At 49.2% G+C, this 17,464-nt stretch overlaps 1 protein-coding gene across 7 annotated transcripts in view; it reads left to right on the plus strand.

The window, feature by feature from the left end:
* Window positions 1-17,017, plus strand: part of IL18R1 (interleukin 18 receptor 1) — a 29,713-nt gene extending 12,696 nt beyond the window's left edge. For 6 of the 7 annotated variants that reach the window (XM_084900511.1, XM_084900512.1, XM_084900510.1 and 3 more), the window contains 6 exons: window positions 357-419; window positions 2,737-2,857; window positions 4,760-4,899; window positions 7,592-7,750; window positions 12,944-13,102; window positions 14,793-17,017. In XM_084900511.1, coding sequence (XP_084756637.1) covers window positions 357-419; window positions 2,737-2,857; window positions 4,760-4,899; window positions 7,592-7,750; window positions 12,944-13,102; window positions 14,793-15,154 — 1,004 coding nt within the window. In that variant the 3' untranslated portion in view covers window positions 15,155-17,017. The remainder of the gene's footprint in view (window positions 1-356; window positions 420-2,736; window positions 2,858-4,759; window positions 4,900-7,591; window positions 7,751-12,943; window positions 13,103-14,792) is intronic. The other variant, XM_084900515.1, reaches the window with a different exon arrangement.
* Window positions 17,018-17,464: the final 447 nt, after the last annotated feature.

Consider the following 17,464-nt stretch of genomic DNA (forward strand, 5'->3'; position numbering starts at 1 on the left):
CAGGGCAAAGGCTGGGAGGGAGTGGAGGAGCCCCCTTGGGGGGGGAGGCCCAGCAGGAGGCACCGGTGGCCTGGCCTCCGTTCCCCCATGAGCAGCTCCCCGCCTGCTCCCGAGCACAGAGCACAGCAGCAGAGGCCGGGGCTTGACTGGAGGGAGAGCTAATGGTGAGCTTCCTCAGCCCTTTGCGCCCGGAGGGGATGGAGTAGTCCCCGCACCGTCAGGTAATGCAAGCAGGACTGAAAGGGAGGCCTCGGTGGCCGGGTCTGTGGGGGCGGAATGAGCGGATTGGACCACCGGGCCCTCACCTCGGCTCCCCCGCAGGAGCAATGCCAACACACGTTTCCTTCTCGCCTCAGGCCCCGGCACTGTCATTCCCGTCATCCTCGGACCCGAGGTTCGCCATGTGGAAGTGGAGTTAGGTATGCTCTCACATGCTATATCTGCACCCATGAATGGCCTACAGAGTCTGCCATGGCCAAGCCTGGTCCTTATGGTCAGCGCTGTGTGTAACACACTGCACACGCAGGAGGAACCCTACAGAAGTAGCAGCCGCCATGGGCTGGGTGTTGCCAATTTAGCTGATTGAAAAGAACAGCCTGGGATGGCCTGTGGTTTGCAAATCAAGGTTTTAGTCACCCTGCTTGTGGCTTTTCTCTGACAGTTGCCATGGTCGTTTTTAAGTGTGAAAACTCAGTAGGAACGTCAGGGACCTTATTCAGACTTGTCTGACTTGAGTGTCTGATTAACGAATTGAGCCCTGACTTGACTGCGCAATCCAGAATTGTCTAGAGAGGTCTGGAGGGGTCAACATCTTCTTTCGAAAAGAAAAGGAAAGAAAGAAGGAAGGAAGGAAGGAAGGAAGGAAGGAAGGAAGGAAGGAAGGAAGGAAGGAAGGAAGGAAAGAAGACATTTACAGTGTACACCAAGTTTTCGGTGAGGTGATTGAAATATGCTAATGAGTTAAATTCCTCAGCAACTCGGAGTCTTTCCGCGTCAGGAAGAAGTGACTGGAGCTCAGTAAGGTTCAGTGTTTGTCTGCGAAGCCGTGGCCATAGAGCAGGCGGGCTCAGGCTGCCGGTCTGGGCCCACCCCTGCCACGGGCCGGCTGCTCACCACACGCTCTGTGCTGCTCGGGCACCTGCCGCTGAGCTTGTGGTTTCCTGCTTTCTATTTTACTGCTTTATGACCTTGTCTATTAGTTTTCTCCTCATTTGGGGCTTAATTTGCACCTCATTTCCATTTGTCTACGCGGAGAGTTAGGGAGTTATTTCCAGTTACTTTCTCTTGCAGTATATGCAATTTCAGCTCTATTTCCCTTATCACACCTTTAGCTGTTTGTTCCACAAGTACTGAAACACCAGATTTTCATTGCTGTTCTTTCAAAACTTTAAAGAAACTTTCTCTTATGATTTCCTCTTTCATTTATGGATTTTACTGTCCAAATATTTGGACAATTTTGTAGTTATTTTTCTGTAATTGATGTCCAGTTTAGTTCTATTATGATCCAAGATTATACACTATATTATTTTAATATTTTGAAACTCATAGTAACCTGCTTAAAGACTAGAATATAGTGTATTTTTAAAATATTTTTAAAATCGATTTCAGAGAGAAAGGGAGAGGGGGAGAGGGATAGAAAAAAATCAATGATGAGAGAGAATCACTGACAGCTGCCTCCTGCACACCCTCTACTGGGATGGAGCCCACACCCAGGCACCTGCCCTGACCAGGACTGAACTGTGACCTCCTGGTTCCCAGCTCCACGTTCAGCCTCCGAGCCACGCCAGTGGGCGGAATACAGTGTATTTTGATGAATGTTCAAATGCATTTGAAAAAATGTGCATCTGCACGTTTTGGTTTTATCGTCCTGTTAATGTCAAGTAGGTGAAGTTGATAAGTCATTTATATCCTTATTAATCTTTTGTGTGCATTCTTTATCTATTGCTATGAGAGATTTAACATATCTAGGATAGCCAATTTGTCTATACATCCTTTAGTTACGTCAATTTTTGCTTTATGTATATAATTATTTAATCCTTGCCTGGGCATATTCCTATTGACTTTTAGAGAGAGGGGAAAGGAGAGAGAGAGAGAGAGAGAGAGAGAGAGAGAGAGAGAGAGAGAGAGAGAGAGAGAGGAAGAGAGATCAGTTGCTTTCTGTAAATGCCCCAACCAGGAATTGAACACACAACTTTTCAATGCATGGGATGATGCTCCAACCAACTGAGCCCTCTGGCCAGGGCTTTGCTGTGTATGTGCTGAGGTTATCGCTGTATTTCTGCTGAGGGCCACCTATGTGTTAATCACTTATTTAACATAAACTTGAAGAGAAACCAATTCGTATTTTGGTGATGAGTTATACGTACCTAATTTCTATGCTTGATATACTTTTCATATTTAAAACAAAGCATGTCTGTTTTCTTTCTAGAAGTAGCAATATATTCACATTATATATCCATTAGCATATATTGATTATATTAAGTTAAAACTCTTAAATCTGAGTTTCTAAAATCAGAACTTTGGCCCTGACCAGTGTTGCTCAGTGGCCAGAGCACCAGCCCATACATGGAAGCGTCACTGGTTTGATCCCCAGACCTGGTCAGGATGCTTATGAGAGGCAACTGCAAGATATTTCTCTCACACATTGATCTCCCTCTCCCTGCCTCTCTCTAAAATCAATAGAGAACATGTGAAAAACAAAAACAATAAAATCAGAGCATTGTCAACCTCTCCTAGGAACAGATGTGCAGCTCAACTGCTCCGCTGCGCTGAACGAAAAGGACCTCATCTATTGGACCTTCCGCAGAGAGGACGGGCAGGACCCAAATGAGCACGAAGGGGAGGAGGTAAAGGCCAGGTGTGTAGATGCCATGTGCGATGGACAGCATCACATGTGTGAGTGCCCCGGCCTCATCCGGGCTGATGTGAACACTCCAGACGCCTGAAGAGCTAACGGAATGTTTGGCATAGGTTGTAATTTACGGTTATAATTACAATCCCCACACTCTGTGCTGATTGGGTGGTGCAGAAACTCATTGCTGAGATTTACCTGAGGAAAGAATATCAAGGAGCTCTTAGCATCGCCTCGCAAGAGTAGCCCTAGTCCGCCAGCTGACAGGGATAGAGGCTGTACCTGCGCCTCTTACAAAGGAGTGGCAACCAGCCACCGGTGTCCGGATTGGGAAGATTCTGTTAAGGGCTTTGTTTTTGCGAATGTGCCAGAGTGAAGGCAGGTCTGGTGCCTGTGACATGTGCAAGTCAGTGTGGGCCTGTGCACAGAGGGTGTCCCTGGCCGTGTCCGTGCCTCCTGCGAGCGGCAGGTCTGTGTGCACAGCGGCTCCGCGTCCCAGCCCCGCAGGCCGTGCAGCTGCCGGCCGTCTCCACCTGTCCTCACACGCAGGCTTTCTTTGTCTGATGGTTGAAAACGATCCATCGTGAGACACTTGAGAAATCCTAAAAATCACAGCGAAGGAAATAGTCGTGCAAACACAGTGACTTGTGTGCTTTGGGAATTGCCTATGACCTACCCGCCGGCTCCCGCCCTTTAGAGGCGGCTCGTGGCTCCCTATGGGAGCTCACCTGGCAGCGCTTACCTCAGCAGAGCCCTGAGGGATTGTATCAGCTATGGAAGGTTACAGGGATTGTCTCAGCAAATCAGCAGTCACCTGGATTGACATTGAACACACTGACCATTTTCCTGTCAAAGTCCATTCATGGAAATTAGAAACACAGTGAGAACAGGAAGAAAAAGTGAACAGGAAGTGATGAGGTATAAGAATCTAGGAGGCACTGTTGGTGCAAAACACCTGGGCCACCTCTATTTCTCCGTGAGGAGTGGCCAGGCTGCGGAGAACAAACACGCCAAGTGTGTGGCCATCCACATGGTCTGAGAGCCCGGCCTCCGTGGCCATTGCTGGTGCGCGGGTACCTCGCTCCTGGCCACTGCTCCCCCACGTGGGCCACGGAGCCGCGCTCCGCAGTGCCCATCGGACTCCTGGCGAGGCCGCAGGCCGCTGAGCAGGCTCTAAAGGGGTCTGGAGCCAACTATGCCAGGAGATCCCTCTCACTGTGGGGCACCAGCCTCTTAGGTCATTGCTGGGCCTCTGCATAGCCGGGGCCTCTCCAGGTTGGTCTGAGTGTCCGAGCGCAGGTGTTTCTATGCTGGTGACGCCGCTCCATGATGCTGGGGGCCACAGTGGGCACGGCCCCAGGTGGGCACCTACTGCGAGGGGCGGGGAGGGGGGCAGGCTGGGAGCGCTCCGCCTGCCGGAGCCCCTAAGGGCGGGGGCTGCCCTCACCCGGTGTGGACAGTGAGTGAGCCTGAGGCTGAGAGGAGCCTCGTGAGGGGTTGTGGTTCCTGACGCTCACTGAGCAGCGGCCTGGGCCTCTCCCCTTTGGTGCCGGCACAGTGTGGTGTAAAATGGCTTTAAACACTGACCAGAGTAACAGGGACCGTGGGCATTACCCGGCAGCACTGTGAGTGTGGTCCAGGCTGCCCTCACAGTGCAGCCACAGCTCTCAGAGGCCTGGCTGCAGGAGCGGAGCGCTGAGCAGGTGGGGAGGAGAACAGGACAGAGATCTAAGAGAAGGAATGTTTCCTGTGTTTTGATTTAGTGCCATGTCCTGCCACGCATTTCTAGTTCTAGGTAGTTGCTCTCGGGGGCTGGCTCCTGGGCAGCAGGTGGCCCTGGGGGCAGGCACTCTGGGGAATGTGCTGCAGTGAACGAAGCGTCTGCTAACTTGCCTTCCTCCCTTACAGGACTTCAGAAGGCAAATGGCATGCTTCAAGAATATTGAGAATTGAGAATATTAATGAAAAAAACCTAAATTTTTCATATAATTGCACTGTGTCCAGCGAGAAAGGCCTAGACACCAAACGCTTCATCTTATTGACAAAAGGTTTGAGAAATGTTGGTTTGGGAAGTCTGGGGATCTGAACGCTTGCTGAGGGGCCCCTCAGAGATCACCCCTTTCTCTCTGAGTACGCGAAGCTGCTCCCACAAGGTGTGCACACAGGACCAGCCCAGCCGGAACCCCTGGGACCCAATCCCAAGCAGAGCAGGAGGCACACAGTTCCTCTTTTGTCCTCAGCTCCAATCCTATGTAGAAGCCAGGGCTCAGAGCAGGGAGGCAGGTGGATGGTGAGGAGAGTCCGGGGAGGCAGCCAGCGGGTGTGCACCCCAGGACACAGGGGATTGGTGGGGAGGTGGGGGTGGAGCACAGCTCAACATGGATGCAGCCAGGGGCACTGGAGGGGGTGCAGCCAGTGGTGCTGGAGAGGGTGCAGCCAGGGGCACTGGAGGGCCCCAGCCTCCTGCTGCTGGGCAGGCATGGCCAGGGTGCTCATTCCTCAATAACGGCTAACAGGCCTCCCTGCCTCGGGCCAGTCCCCGAACTTGGCGAGTGGACAATGGACGGCCTGGTCAGAGGACCCTGTGAGTTTTTCCTGAGCCGCCTTCATCTCCCACGAATGGCCCACCAGCTCCTCTGCCGCCGCTCCCAGCATGCCTGTGTCCAGGCGGAAAGCTGTGCTCCCGTGAATCCTCACTCACCACTCCCTCCCAGGCCGGCACCACCCACATGCAGGGAAAGACTGGGATCTGAGAGAGAGGAAGGGGGGGAGGGGGGGATTGGTGCTATCTGGCTTTGGTGAGAAACCGAAAGAGTGAGGGGCACAGAACCTAAGCCTGAGGCCCCCCCCTCCTGGGTGTGGAGTCCCTGGTTCCCGTCCACCACTCACCTGGAGACCATCGGTCTACCCTGCACTCAGGATGGCTGGCACTCCTCACTCACATTCACACAGGTGGTGCCAGGCTCTGACCACCGCTCACCCTGACCTGTACCACACGTCACACAAGTGAAGACAGCAGAGCTAGACCCCACAGGTGTGAGACCCCAGTGGGCGGTGAGACCCACGGGCGGTGAGACCCACGGGCGGTGAGACTAACTGCTGAGCTCGGGCTCTTGCCTCCTGTAGGCTCGTCACGATGCCCTTCCGCCTCGGGGCACACGTGCCGTGGCCCACGGGCATGTGCGGGGAGGATTTCTGACATGCTTCTGCTTGCTCATCGCATGCCTGGGTTTGTGATGGCTCCCCAGCCACCTCCCCTCTTGTCAGTGCCGATGTCCTGTCCCTGCCACAGAGGGTTCCGCCCCGCCATCCCCTCTGTCTGCTCACCGATGGCACCCGGCACAGGCCTCCCACTCCACCATGACCCCGCAGGAGTGTGCGGCCGTGTGAATGTGTGCGCACGCACGCGCACACCCGCGTGTATATGTATGTGTGTGCATGTGTGCACGTGTGCATGCGTGTATACGTGCATGTGTATGTGTGTGTGCGGGCGTGTATAGATATGTGTGCACGTGTTTGTGTGTGTGCTCGTATGTGTATGTATGGGTGTGCGCGCACGTGTGTATAGATGTGTGTGCACGTGTTTGTGTGTGTGTGCATGCAGCACAGTCAGGACAGGCCAGCCTTTCACAGGCCAGGATCTGGGGACTGGCTTTATTCAGAGTTCACTTAGCAAATGCAGTCGATTACTTATATCCTAGAAGTAAATGTCACTGGAAAGATCATTCCTAAAATGTGCGCCAAGATGTCAAGAGCTTTATGCATTTCTACTTTTTGACCTGAAACCCCTCAGCATTTAGAACCTGCTCTAGCAGAATCGCCAAGCACAAGCATGCAGTCTGTGCAGCTGTTGGATGGAGCATTGGTAAATTTATAAACGTTACAATCAGCCTAAGCACTGGGACATTGTGAAGTATAACTACAGAGGCATAGGAACTGCTCGTAATAGACTGCAACGCAAGAAAGAGTGACTACCCTCTGGCCCCAATTAAGTCAATATTTTAAGGGAAATAAAAACCTAAAACAAAACATTCTAGCTTGTTAGCATGCCCAACACCCCATTGTGGGATGGTTGTTAAAAAGTGTTTTATAGTTTTTACTCTTTTGAACTATTTTGTATTCTCCAAATTGAGCATGCACTGACCCAATCTGAGAACTGCAGTTTCCCCAGAGGGCTTACAGAAAGTGCGCTAACATCGTAGGCTGTGCCAGACGCTGTCTCAGCTGCGGCGCCAGGTCTCATGGAACTCGACAGCAGGCAGCCCTGAGGGGAGCACCGAGTGCTGGTAGCTTCCTTACAGATTAAGACACTAAGCGTTGAGGGCATCGGGGGCGTTTCTCAGGACACAAAGCGGTGCAGCCTCGGGCTGGGAGCCCAGACAGTCTGGTTAAGTGTTTGCTCTCCCAAGACTCCCGCCTCCACTTACGTTCACAGCTGCTGCCAAGGCTTGTGCATTTCACCCAGCATTTTCCAACCCTAGAGCCCCACTGCCCCCGACAGGGATAGGCGACAATAGGATGCTTTCAGTTCAGGCTCTGAATATCCCTGTGCACATTTCAATTAGTTAAAAATGGGAGTAGAAAGATCACCCCCCAAAACTGAAGGCAGGAACGTGGAGCAGCTCAATGGACTGTTGGCCTGACAGCTGGTCACTGTTCCCGGTGAACACGGACATCTGCAGGCCGATGGTGGACAGCATTGTCCTTGACTAATTCTTCCCGTTTTCTCCTTCTTTCTAGATCGGAGGGACATCCCAGGCCACGTCTTCACTGGAGGAATGATCACAGCTGCTGTGATCTCAGGGGTAGTTCTGAGCCTAGTGATTGTGGCTGTTATTTGTAGAGTTGACTTGGCTCTATTTTGTAGACATCTCATGGGAAGAGATGAAACATTAACAGGTAACAAATATCGGAATGTTGGGATTTCTTATCCTATGGTTTCATTAGGAAACCTGATAAAGAAACATTAATCTTCATCTTATTTACAGTAGGTTGTGACTTAATGTGTGGTAGTGATTTCCAGAGGGAGCATGGCTCTGAGTGCATCATTATTATGCCTCCTGTCTATGCCACCTTCTTTGTACTTAGATGTTGCCCCAATTGTCCTCTAATTGTTTCATGTATGTGTATGTCGTGTCCTCCTAAACACCCTGTGAGATGCCTGCTCCTAGGGACTCGGCGTCACTGTTTGCCACCATCCAGGCACCTTGCACAATGTGGTTACTCAATAAAGGCCATGTAAGTTGATTTGAACTGTATGGTGGCTCCTTATTCTAACCAGCAAAGGAGGCTGATGGGTGCCTGAAGGACTGGCAGGTTTTACTAATGTTTCTCTCTGGGACTCTGTCTAAACAGTTCTCCTGTTTATTAAGAGCAGCAAAAAGTCCTCTAGGTTCCATATAATTACTGAATTAAAATATCAGTCTAATCTGTTGTACTTGCTTTTGTTTTCGTGTGTTTCTGTGTGTGTGTGTGCATGTATATGATGTGTGTAGGACACATACATTCAAAGCACACTCTAATAAATTGTAGGGAAATTTCTCAGCCTTTCCATGCCTCACCACACCTCACCTCACCGAGAGTGTCGCTAAGCAGGTATGAATCTTGCTCTTCTGTTAAAAACAAGTCTTGCTGTATAATGCACACTGCTCTGAACTTGCTTCACTCTTCTAAGGATCTCCTGCCATGAGTTTATAAAGTCTCTCATTTTTTATCCATAGAAATAAAACCCTGCGAAGGTTTATTTCTGTGGATATGCCACTGCTTATTTAGTCATCTTTTACATATTTTATTGATTTTATAGAGGAAAGGAGAAGGAGAAAGAGAGAAACATCAATGATGAGAGTATCAGTGATCGACTGCTTCCTGCACACTCTTACTGGGGACTGAGCTCACAACCCAGGCATGTGCCCTTGACTGGAATCAAACCCAGGACCCCTCAATCTTCAGGCTGACGCTCTATCCACTGAGCAACACCAGCTAGAGCTTTAGGCACCTTTTGATAGACATTGGTTGTTTGTAACCTTTTGTCATTACATGAAGGGTTTGGCAGATGGCTTTGTGCTGTCATTATTTCATAAGTGTGTAGTGTGTCTGAAGGAAAAATTCCCCATAGTGGAATTGCTGGAAATACAAAGTTCAGATGCTGTTGTTATTTATTTATTTTTTTTAATATTGCCATTTGCCCTCCCCGCTGCTCTCCTACCTCCTGCCTTCACAGGAGGGCACACCTGCTCCCACAGCTCACCCACCACCTGTGGCATCTGGCCAAACGCCAGGTAACAGGGGTAGCTCAGGGTGGTTTTCCTTGCATGTCCCTCCCTGCGCAGGAGCAGGGGCAGCTTCGAGTTCTCAGAGTCTCATGGTATTTCCTTTCTCAATGGCCATTCCTTCCTGGTCCGCTTTTTAATTGGGTTGTTTGCTTTGCTTTGCTCGCTTATTTCTAGGAGCAATTTCTATTTTATGGTTGTTAGCCTGTTATCTACAATATGAAAGGCAAATATTGTTCCCAGGTTGTATTTGTCTTTTGACTTTCTTATGTGGAATATTCTTTAATGTATTCACATTTATTTTTCTCTTATGGTGCTTTAGTTACAAAGGAATTGTTATATTTTTTGAGATTTTTAAAAATTGATTATACACATTTACATCTTTTAATTTAATTATATAAAATTAGCAAAGGTAATTAATTTAGCTTTGAACCTGCATGTGAGTGTGATTTTGCTATGGAGAGAGATGCTCCAACAAACTGGGGGCCTGTTTTTATTTTTTTAATCCTCACCCAAGGAGGTGTTTTTATTGATGTTTTATTGATGAGAGAGAATCAATAATGAGAGAGAGAAACATCAACCCATTGTCTCCCGTACTCACCCCGACTGGGGATCGAACCCACAACCTTTCAGTGCATGGCTGAGGCTCCAACCACCAGAGCCAGGGCTGATGGTCTGTGTGGGATAGTTTATCGCCAGGTCTCCACAGGCACAGACCAGTATGCATCTCAGAATGGACATTCACTGATATCTCTCTTTTGGTTTTCAACTGAGGTGCTATTTGCCCTCCAGTTGTGAGTGACCCAGTGCACAGATTGTTTTCTAAACTCCTGTTTCCGAGCGGGGAGCTCAGGTCTGAGCGCCCGGGTGGCGCCTGGAGTTGGAGATGTACTCCGCGGCAGTGCTGCTGAGAGCATGCTCCATGACAGAGAGCGGCCTGAGAAGTAAAAATGGAGAAATGAGTGGAAAAACAAGTCTTTTACATTAGAGCAATTTAATATTGCTGCACTACCCAAGAATGTGTTCAGTTATTGGTTTATGCATAATTGAAAATGAAAGAAATCAATCAACAACAACAACAAAACTAAAGTTAAAACATGGCCACGTTCACACAGAGCTTGTCTAAGAAGCATCCTGACTCTCCGTGGCCCCAGACATCCTCACAGGCTGGTTTCGTTTACGCAGAACAAAATGATCAGCTTCCAATTTGCTTAGCGTGGCACCTCACTGTATTTATCAGTTATTACAGCCACCAAAGCTTTCATTCCTTGGGTTGAAAAAAGATTTAATATAGATTAGTATATTTGCTAAACCAAGAAGAGAACTGCATAAAAATGAATTTGAAAGCTATATCACTATATAAATTTGACTGATGTATCTTTCCAATTTATTGCAAGTAGTACATTCCGATTATGCGAAAAATATACCTTGTCACAAAGTATACTCATTTGTTTCTTGCATCTTGATGCCTGTTTCACTCACTGACATGATGACTCTGCTAATGGAAGCACTAGCTCTCATCCTAATGCACAGTTCAAGACAGGCTGACAGAACCATCCAGGGACCACTTACTCACTATATTAACAACTGGCTTTATTTTTCCGACTTGTAACCTACCTTGGATAAGCATGATAATTTTGCAACTTTGATGAAAATGCCCTGTCATTCACATGCATGTCATTCTGAAGAGCAATTGCTTTGCAATACACCCATGGTGGGTTCTGACTCACACTCAGGACAAGAGGCTGCGGGCAGGACTGAAGCAGCTTTTGCCAGAAACGGTTTCTTTGTGAACCTGGATGCTGTGAGGACTGGGGCCAGGCTGTTGAGCACTGGTGCCACAAATGTGTGGGCTCTATGGTTTCGTCTATTAAATTTTAATAAAGGAACTAATATTACTTAGTCTTCAACTCAGAAGCAAATTTATCAATCCCAATCCTGGACCCGAGCATACATCTGGCTCCTCCATCAGCTAACCAGTTGCCCTGGGATAAGGATGGATCGCCCCCTCTTCCTCTCCTGGCCCCTCACACGCGTGTTATTTAGAACACATGTCCTTTCAGAGCACTTGTCCATGGGGACTCCACATTCTCTGACCAGATTATTTTTTGTTTTGTTTGTGTTACACTTTGTTGTGTCTGCCGATGTGTTATTTGTAAACTTTTCAAGTTGTTGCATTCGTCTGCGAATGGATAAAGGTAGAAGAAAGACATGCAAATAAATTGTTAGAAATGCAGTGAGTAGAATGGTCTTAGTTTCTAGGTAGCACATTCCTCTTGAATGTGTCTCTGGTCATTCGCATCCACAGCACTGCTTCATTGTCGGGGGTAAGAGCAGCAGATGTGTCGATGCAGACCTTCCCACTGACGGAGTATCCGCACTGGCCGTGGCGTTCTGTAACATCCCACTGTACCAACATGGTTCCCTCGGCTTCCGTTCGCTCAGCTGTTTCCTCCCACTCTCCAGTGTAAACACTCCGCATTGATTTTTAATTTGTTTTATTTTTTAATCACAGTTTACAATCACATTGGTTTGATTGGTTTAATGAGCACAGCAACGTGGTTAGACAATCCTATGCCTTGTGAAGTGACCCAGGCATTCTGGGCACCACCTGGCACACCCCTAGTGCATACAGCATCGCTGACTCCGTCCCCAGCTGTTCTTCACACCCCAGACTATTTTGTAATGACCAATTTACCGCCACTTCCCGGCGAGGTATGAAGGTGTACGTGGGATGGTTATAGAATTGAATGACTGAAGTGGAATAAGCCGAGGTGACATTTACTTTCTAACTGGGGCCCAGCACATACTAGAATTTGGGCTACTTGGTCCTCTGTTACCTTTAAACTCTGTTGTTTCTCTGACCTGTGACATGAATTTCTCTCTGTTCCTCCATGACGTCAAACAGTGAGTCTCAATGCATATGCTTAAAAGTAAAAACACTTGCTAATTGATTGCTCAATTATCATATGAGCTTTGAGGATGCTATTTTTTGTTTTTTAATGATAATTGAATATAATCATTGTTTATTGACATTTAAAAATTCAGAGATAAAAAAATCCTTTCTAATAAAAGAGTAATATACAAAGTGACCATCACTCCAACACACAAGATGGCTGCCCCCATGTGGTCACAAGATGGCCACCATAAAATGGCTGTCAGGGGAGGGCAGTTGTGGGAGATTAAGCCAGCAGGGGAGGGCAGTTGTGGGGGACCAGGCCTTCAGTGGTGGACAGTTAGGGGTGACCAGGCCTGCAAGAGAGGGCAGTTAGGGGCAATCAAGTTAGCAGCAGAGCAGTTAGGCATCTATCAGACTGGCAGGGAAGTGGTTAAGGGGTGATCAGGCTGTCAGGCAAGTGAGTGGTTGGGAGCCAGCAGTCCTTGATTGTGAGAGGGATGTCCGACTGTCCGTTAAGGCCCAACCCCCATGGAACATCTCTCAAGTGGTCCCAGATTGGAGAGGGTGCAGGCTAGGCTGAGGGACTCATTCCCCTCACCCCCTGTGCATGAGTTTCTAGTAATGCATAAAAAAGAATAATAAAACCAAAGACTATGTAGGGACCTTACAGATTACCCAAACAGTCTTGTTTTTCAATTTGTTTTCTATCAAAAATATTTTTTTTAACAGCTTCGTTGAGGCATAATTATTAAACAAAGGCCTGTGCATATTTAATCTCTACAATTTGATGTGTGTGGACACAAGGATGCCATATTTAACTTCTCTTTTTCAATAATTTCATGTTCGTTTTTTGTGACTTTTATCCAAATGTGAACTTAAACTTTTATTTACGCACTAATTAAAGGAACAAACCTTGCCTCCTAGATGGGAAGACATACGACGCCTTTGTGTCCTACCTGAAGGGCAGCCGGCCGGAGCACGGGGAGGAGCGCGCCTTCGCGGTGGAGGTGCTGCCCCGGGTGCTGGAGGGGCGCTTCGGGTACAAGTTGTGCATATTCGAGAGGGACGTGGCGCCCGGAGGAGGTGAGAGAGGGCCTGGCAGGTCGAAAATTCATGGAGACACTTTCTCTTTATAGGATGATAGCTTAGGCTAACCCTGCTTTCCTTAAAAACGAGCAATCTTCCCTGGTCCTCTTGCCAGAAGTAACTGACAAAGTCAGCATAGTGAGCAGTGAGGGAGGCTGACTGGCCGCTCCTGTGGGGACCTGCCACTCGTGCGAGGGGGAGTGGGGGTGGGGGCAGCATCTTTAGAAGCATGCCGAGTGGGCACCCTCAGGAGGCGGTCTCGAAGCCACTGAGAAGGGCCTCTGAGAACTCTTGGCTCAGCAGACGGAGCGGAGCGTGTGCTCCTGTGAGCACAGACAGCGGTGCTCTCCCCCCACCGCGCTGCCTGGGCAAAGAGCTTCGGTGGGAATAGGGACGTTGGAAAAATAGATAAAAGGAGATTGGTGGCTCACATCATGTTTGAGTTATAAAGTGCAGTTTTTAAATTTATGTGAATACAAATGGTCATCATGCATATCTTGAAGCAAAGCACAGTGAGAATCAAGGATCATGAGAAGCAGCTTCTTGTTTTCTCTGAAGTCTGCAGAGCAAGCGTTTGGAAGTGGGTGCCGTGGGTGCTGCTGTATCACCAACAATGTGACCAGGTCACCTTCCCTTCCTCGTTTCTCGAACTCTGGGCGCCATCCGTGTGCGGGTCTGAACTGGGCGTTGCAGACGTGGCAATAAGTGAGAACCAGCGGGCCCGTCCTCTCCCTCCTCTTTCAGGAAGCGAAGATGTGCTGCCAGTATTGACAGACGACTCCAGAAGGAAGGGCAGCCTCAGCCGCAGACACAGGGACACTGTGTCCTGTGCGTTAATGCGTCCTAGAACGTAGAGAGCATCGCTGCTGGCCTTCACATCGTTTTATTATTTATTACTGGTTTCTAGCAGCCATTTTGAAAATTTGATTTTTTTCTTAGTTCCTAAATACTGTGAAAATGAAGCAGGTGTGTCCTCTGTGGTGGGGGCTTCCCTTACAGCCTCTGTCTGGAAAGACATCAAGGTCTAGAGCAGAGAGCAATGTCCCAGCCGCCCCAGGCCTCGCTGCCTGCAGCAGGTGCCTTTTCAGTGCCCACAGCAGAGCGAACGATGACAAAAGCTGTGTGACCTGCAAAGCTGACATATTTACTATCAGGCCCCGGACAGAAAAAGGTTGTCAGCCTCTGGTCTAAAATAATGGCAGGTTTTGGTTTTATTGTCAAATTCTGATGTCAGCGCGCTCCTCCAGGTGTGTGGGAAGAAAGACAGTGTCACAGTCAGAAGCCAGTACTCCAGACAGAGCAGGGGCTTCAGATTCTGTTTCTGCTGTTTACTAGCTGTGTGACTCTGGGCCAGTTACTCAACCACTCTGTGCTTCAGCTTCTTCATCTGTAAAACAGGGTGTACTCTCTTTAGGGTTCATGATGATTAGATGAGTTAATATACATAAGACAGGTAGTAAAGGGTGTGGCACAGAGGAAGTGATAAGAAATTACTCATTATTATTGTTACCTGATAATTGCTTTTAATAGGCATATAAAATTGAGAATACATGGTTTGTCTTAAGAAAAAACTTATTTGTGAGCTTCAGACTTAAATAATACAAAGTTAGACTGTGCGGAATGATTTTTGCTTCATGCTCACCCTTTCAGTTCTCTTAAATTAATATTCCATGCCTTGCATTTTCAGCTGTTGTTGATGAAATCCATTCATTGATAGAGCAAAGCCGGAGACTAATCATCGTCCTAAGTACCAGTTACATGTTTAACGAAGTGAGGTATGAACTTGAAAGTGGACTCCATGAAGCACTGGTGGAAAGGAAAATTAAAATAATTCTAATTGAATTTGCACCCGTCAGGGACTTCACATTCTTGCCCCAATCACTAGAGCTTTTGAAATCTCACAGGGTTCTTAAGTGGAAGGCAGACCGGTCTCTCTCATATAACTCAAGGTTCTGGAAAAACCTTCTTTACCTGATGCCTGCGAAAACAGCCCCACCACAAAGAGGTGAATGCGAAGCAGAGCCGGTGCTTGCCGGGAACTGCCCTTAGGGAAGCGTGTGGGCGAGCTGCCAGCTCGGGGGCTGAGGAAGGAGCCTGCTCCAGCCATGGGCGTGGTGCCTCCATTTCACTCCACGGAAATCCCGCTCCTGGTTCCAGCAGGAAGCTTTGCTGGGCTGGGCTGCTGGGAGGAGGCCCCAGCGAGCTTCCAGTGCCCCAGGAGACTCTGGACACTACAGAAGTAGCTCTCCCATCTCCTCCTATTCCACAACTGGGTATGCAGCATGCTCTGCTCCACCATGAAGCTCCCAGTTCCACCAGGAAGCTTCACCGGGCTGGGAATGATCAACATGCTGCGTGCCTTACCAAAAGGCACAACTGTGAGCGTTTTGAATGCTACCCATTGAACTAACGGATTTTAAGTTTATGAAAGGGCATTTCTACGAGCCAATAGGGGACATCGTGATAGGCACAGTGCCACATGTCACTCCTGCACATAAGCCACCACCTCCAACACCGGGACAGTGCTGGGGAGCTGGCTGCGGGCGGGGCATGGGGAGCTGCGTGGCAGGGCCAGGCTCCGGGTGTCTTCGTGTGGCCGGCCACATCTGCAGGCCCGGATGGTTGGAGCTGCCTCGGCTCTATGCTGGGCAGGCTTCACGGGGCCGGTTTGTAGGAACTTCTCAAAGGCAACCCCAAACAACTACCTTTGAGGATAAACACAGGTTTTAATTAAAATAATTCTCCAGATCTTTCCAAATTGGTCAAACACATTTGTTGATTTTAAACTAATATTTACGAACAGGATGGGTGCCAGACCATATCAGCTGCTAGGCAACAAAAAAGGATCGTTACTTGCTTTGTTAGAAGGTTACATGTTACATGCCTGCGGTGAGAGCAGCATGGCTGGTGGTTTGTTGTGAGCTGTGCAGCCAGGATGCGTGAGCCCAAGTCCTGGCTTTGCTGCTTGCTTCTGTGAACCCTAGACCCTTTCCTAGTGGATCTGTGCCTCAGCTTCTTCAGCTGTAAAATTATCACTATACCCACTTCTGGGGCACTACATGAATAAAGTCCCTACAATAGTTCTTGGCCAGACTTAACATTCTGTTAGTGTTGTTATTACTGTTACTGTTATTATTATTTATTACTTAGATAAATTTTTTAATTGTCACTCCAGGATATGTTTTTATTGATTTTCTTAGAGAGGGAGGAAGGGAGAGAGAGAAACACCGATGTGAGAAACACCAGTCGGTTGCCTCCTGTACATGCCCTGACAGGAATCGAACCCACAGTCTGCACTGGACAGGATGGCGCTCTCCATGAGCCACCCAGTCAGGCTAGGTCCATGTTTCAGCTGCGGGGTCCCCTTGGAGCTGAGCACGGAGGGGAAGAGCCAGGAGCAGGCAGTCACCCTGGGCAACAGCTGTGCACAGAGGGAGTGTGCAGGAGCACCCGGAGGCCAAAGGTCGCTCTTCACTGCACATGTGCACGTTGTGACATTGCGAGACATGCCTGTCTCCCTAAGGCGCTGAGCAGGGCCTTCTTGGTGCCTCACAGTCAGTGTGTCCAGGAGAGGCCCAGAGTGAGGGACAGACAGCCAGAGAGAAGGACCGGCGGGGGAGCGTGGCGGGCAGACAGCGTGCTGCTGGAGGTCAGGGGAGGCATCCCCAGGTGTCCAGCGTCAGGAAGGCCTGACCGCCCAGAGCTCACAGCGCGTGTGCGAGCCGCTCAGGCACAGAAAGCACAGGACTGTGTTACAGGTCTCAGAGGTGAACTCACACGGTCAGGAGAAATCTCATTGCTGTCATCATTGTCTCTAACGCCTAGGATAACTGTGCTTTGCTCTTTTATTATGTATGCTTTAAAATGTACTGGATGCATTTTTCAGTAAGGGTATTAAATACAGTATGTGCACTCAGTGTGTGCTTTAATGTGTACCAATGCTGATGCACCACTCATCTGGTGGCCTCGGTTTGTAAGGTCTGTCTGTGTCATTAAGATCCAGGCCTCTCTCCCGAGGACCCGCCTGTGGGACCGGATGGTCCCTCTGCGCCTCCCCCCACCCCCCGCCCCGAACCCCTCCCCCAGGCTGCGGACTTGCCTCTGCGCCTCAGCCTCCCCCGCTGCAGCTCCGGCCCAGCGCAGGGCCAGTTAGTGAGCCTGCGGCCAGTATGCAACACACCTCCCCATGGGACTGAGGCATGGCTTCCGCTGACGGAATGAGATCCTTCTCTTCTGTGACTCGCATGCCCTTCGGTGGTGGCATCCATCCCTGGAGCCAGGGACAGGGCAACTCTCCAAGGCACAGGGGGATTCCAGGGGCACTCAGTGCACTGGGGGCAGGAATGAAACCAGTTATCC

Source organism: Pipistrellus hanaki (genome assembly GCF_964339955.1).
Source record: "Pipistrellus hanaki genome assembly, chromosome: 12".
Lineage (NCBI taxonomy): Eukaryota > Metazoa > Chordata > Mammalia > Chiroptera > Vespertilionidae > Pipistrellus > Pipistrellus hanaki.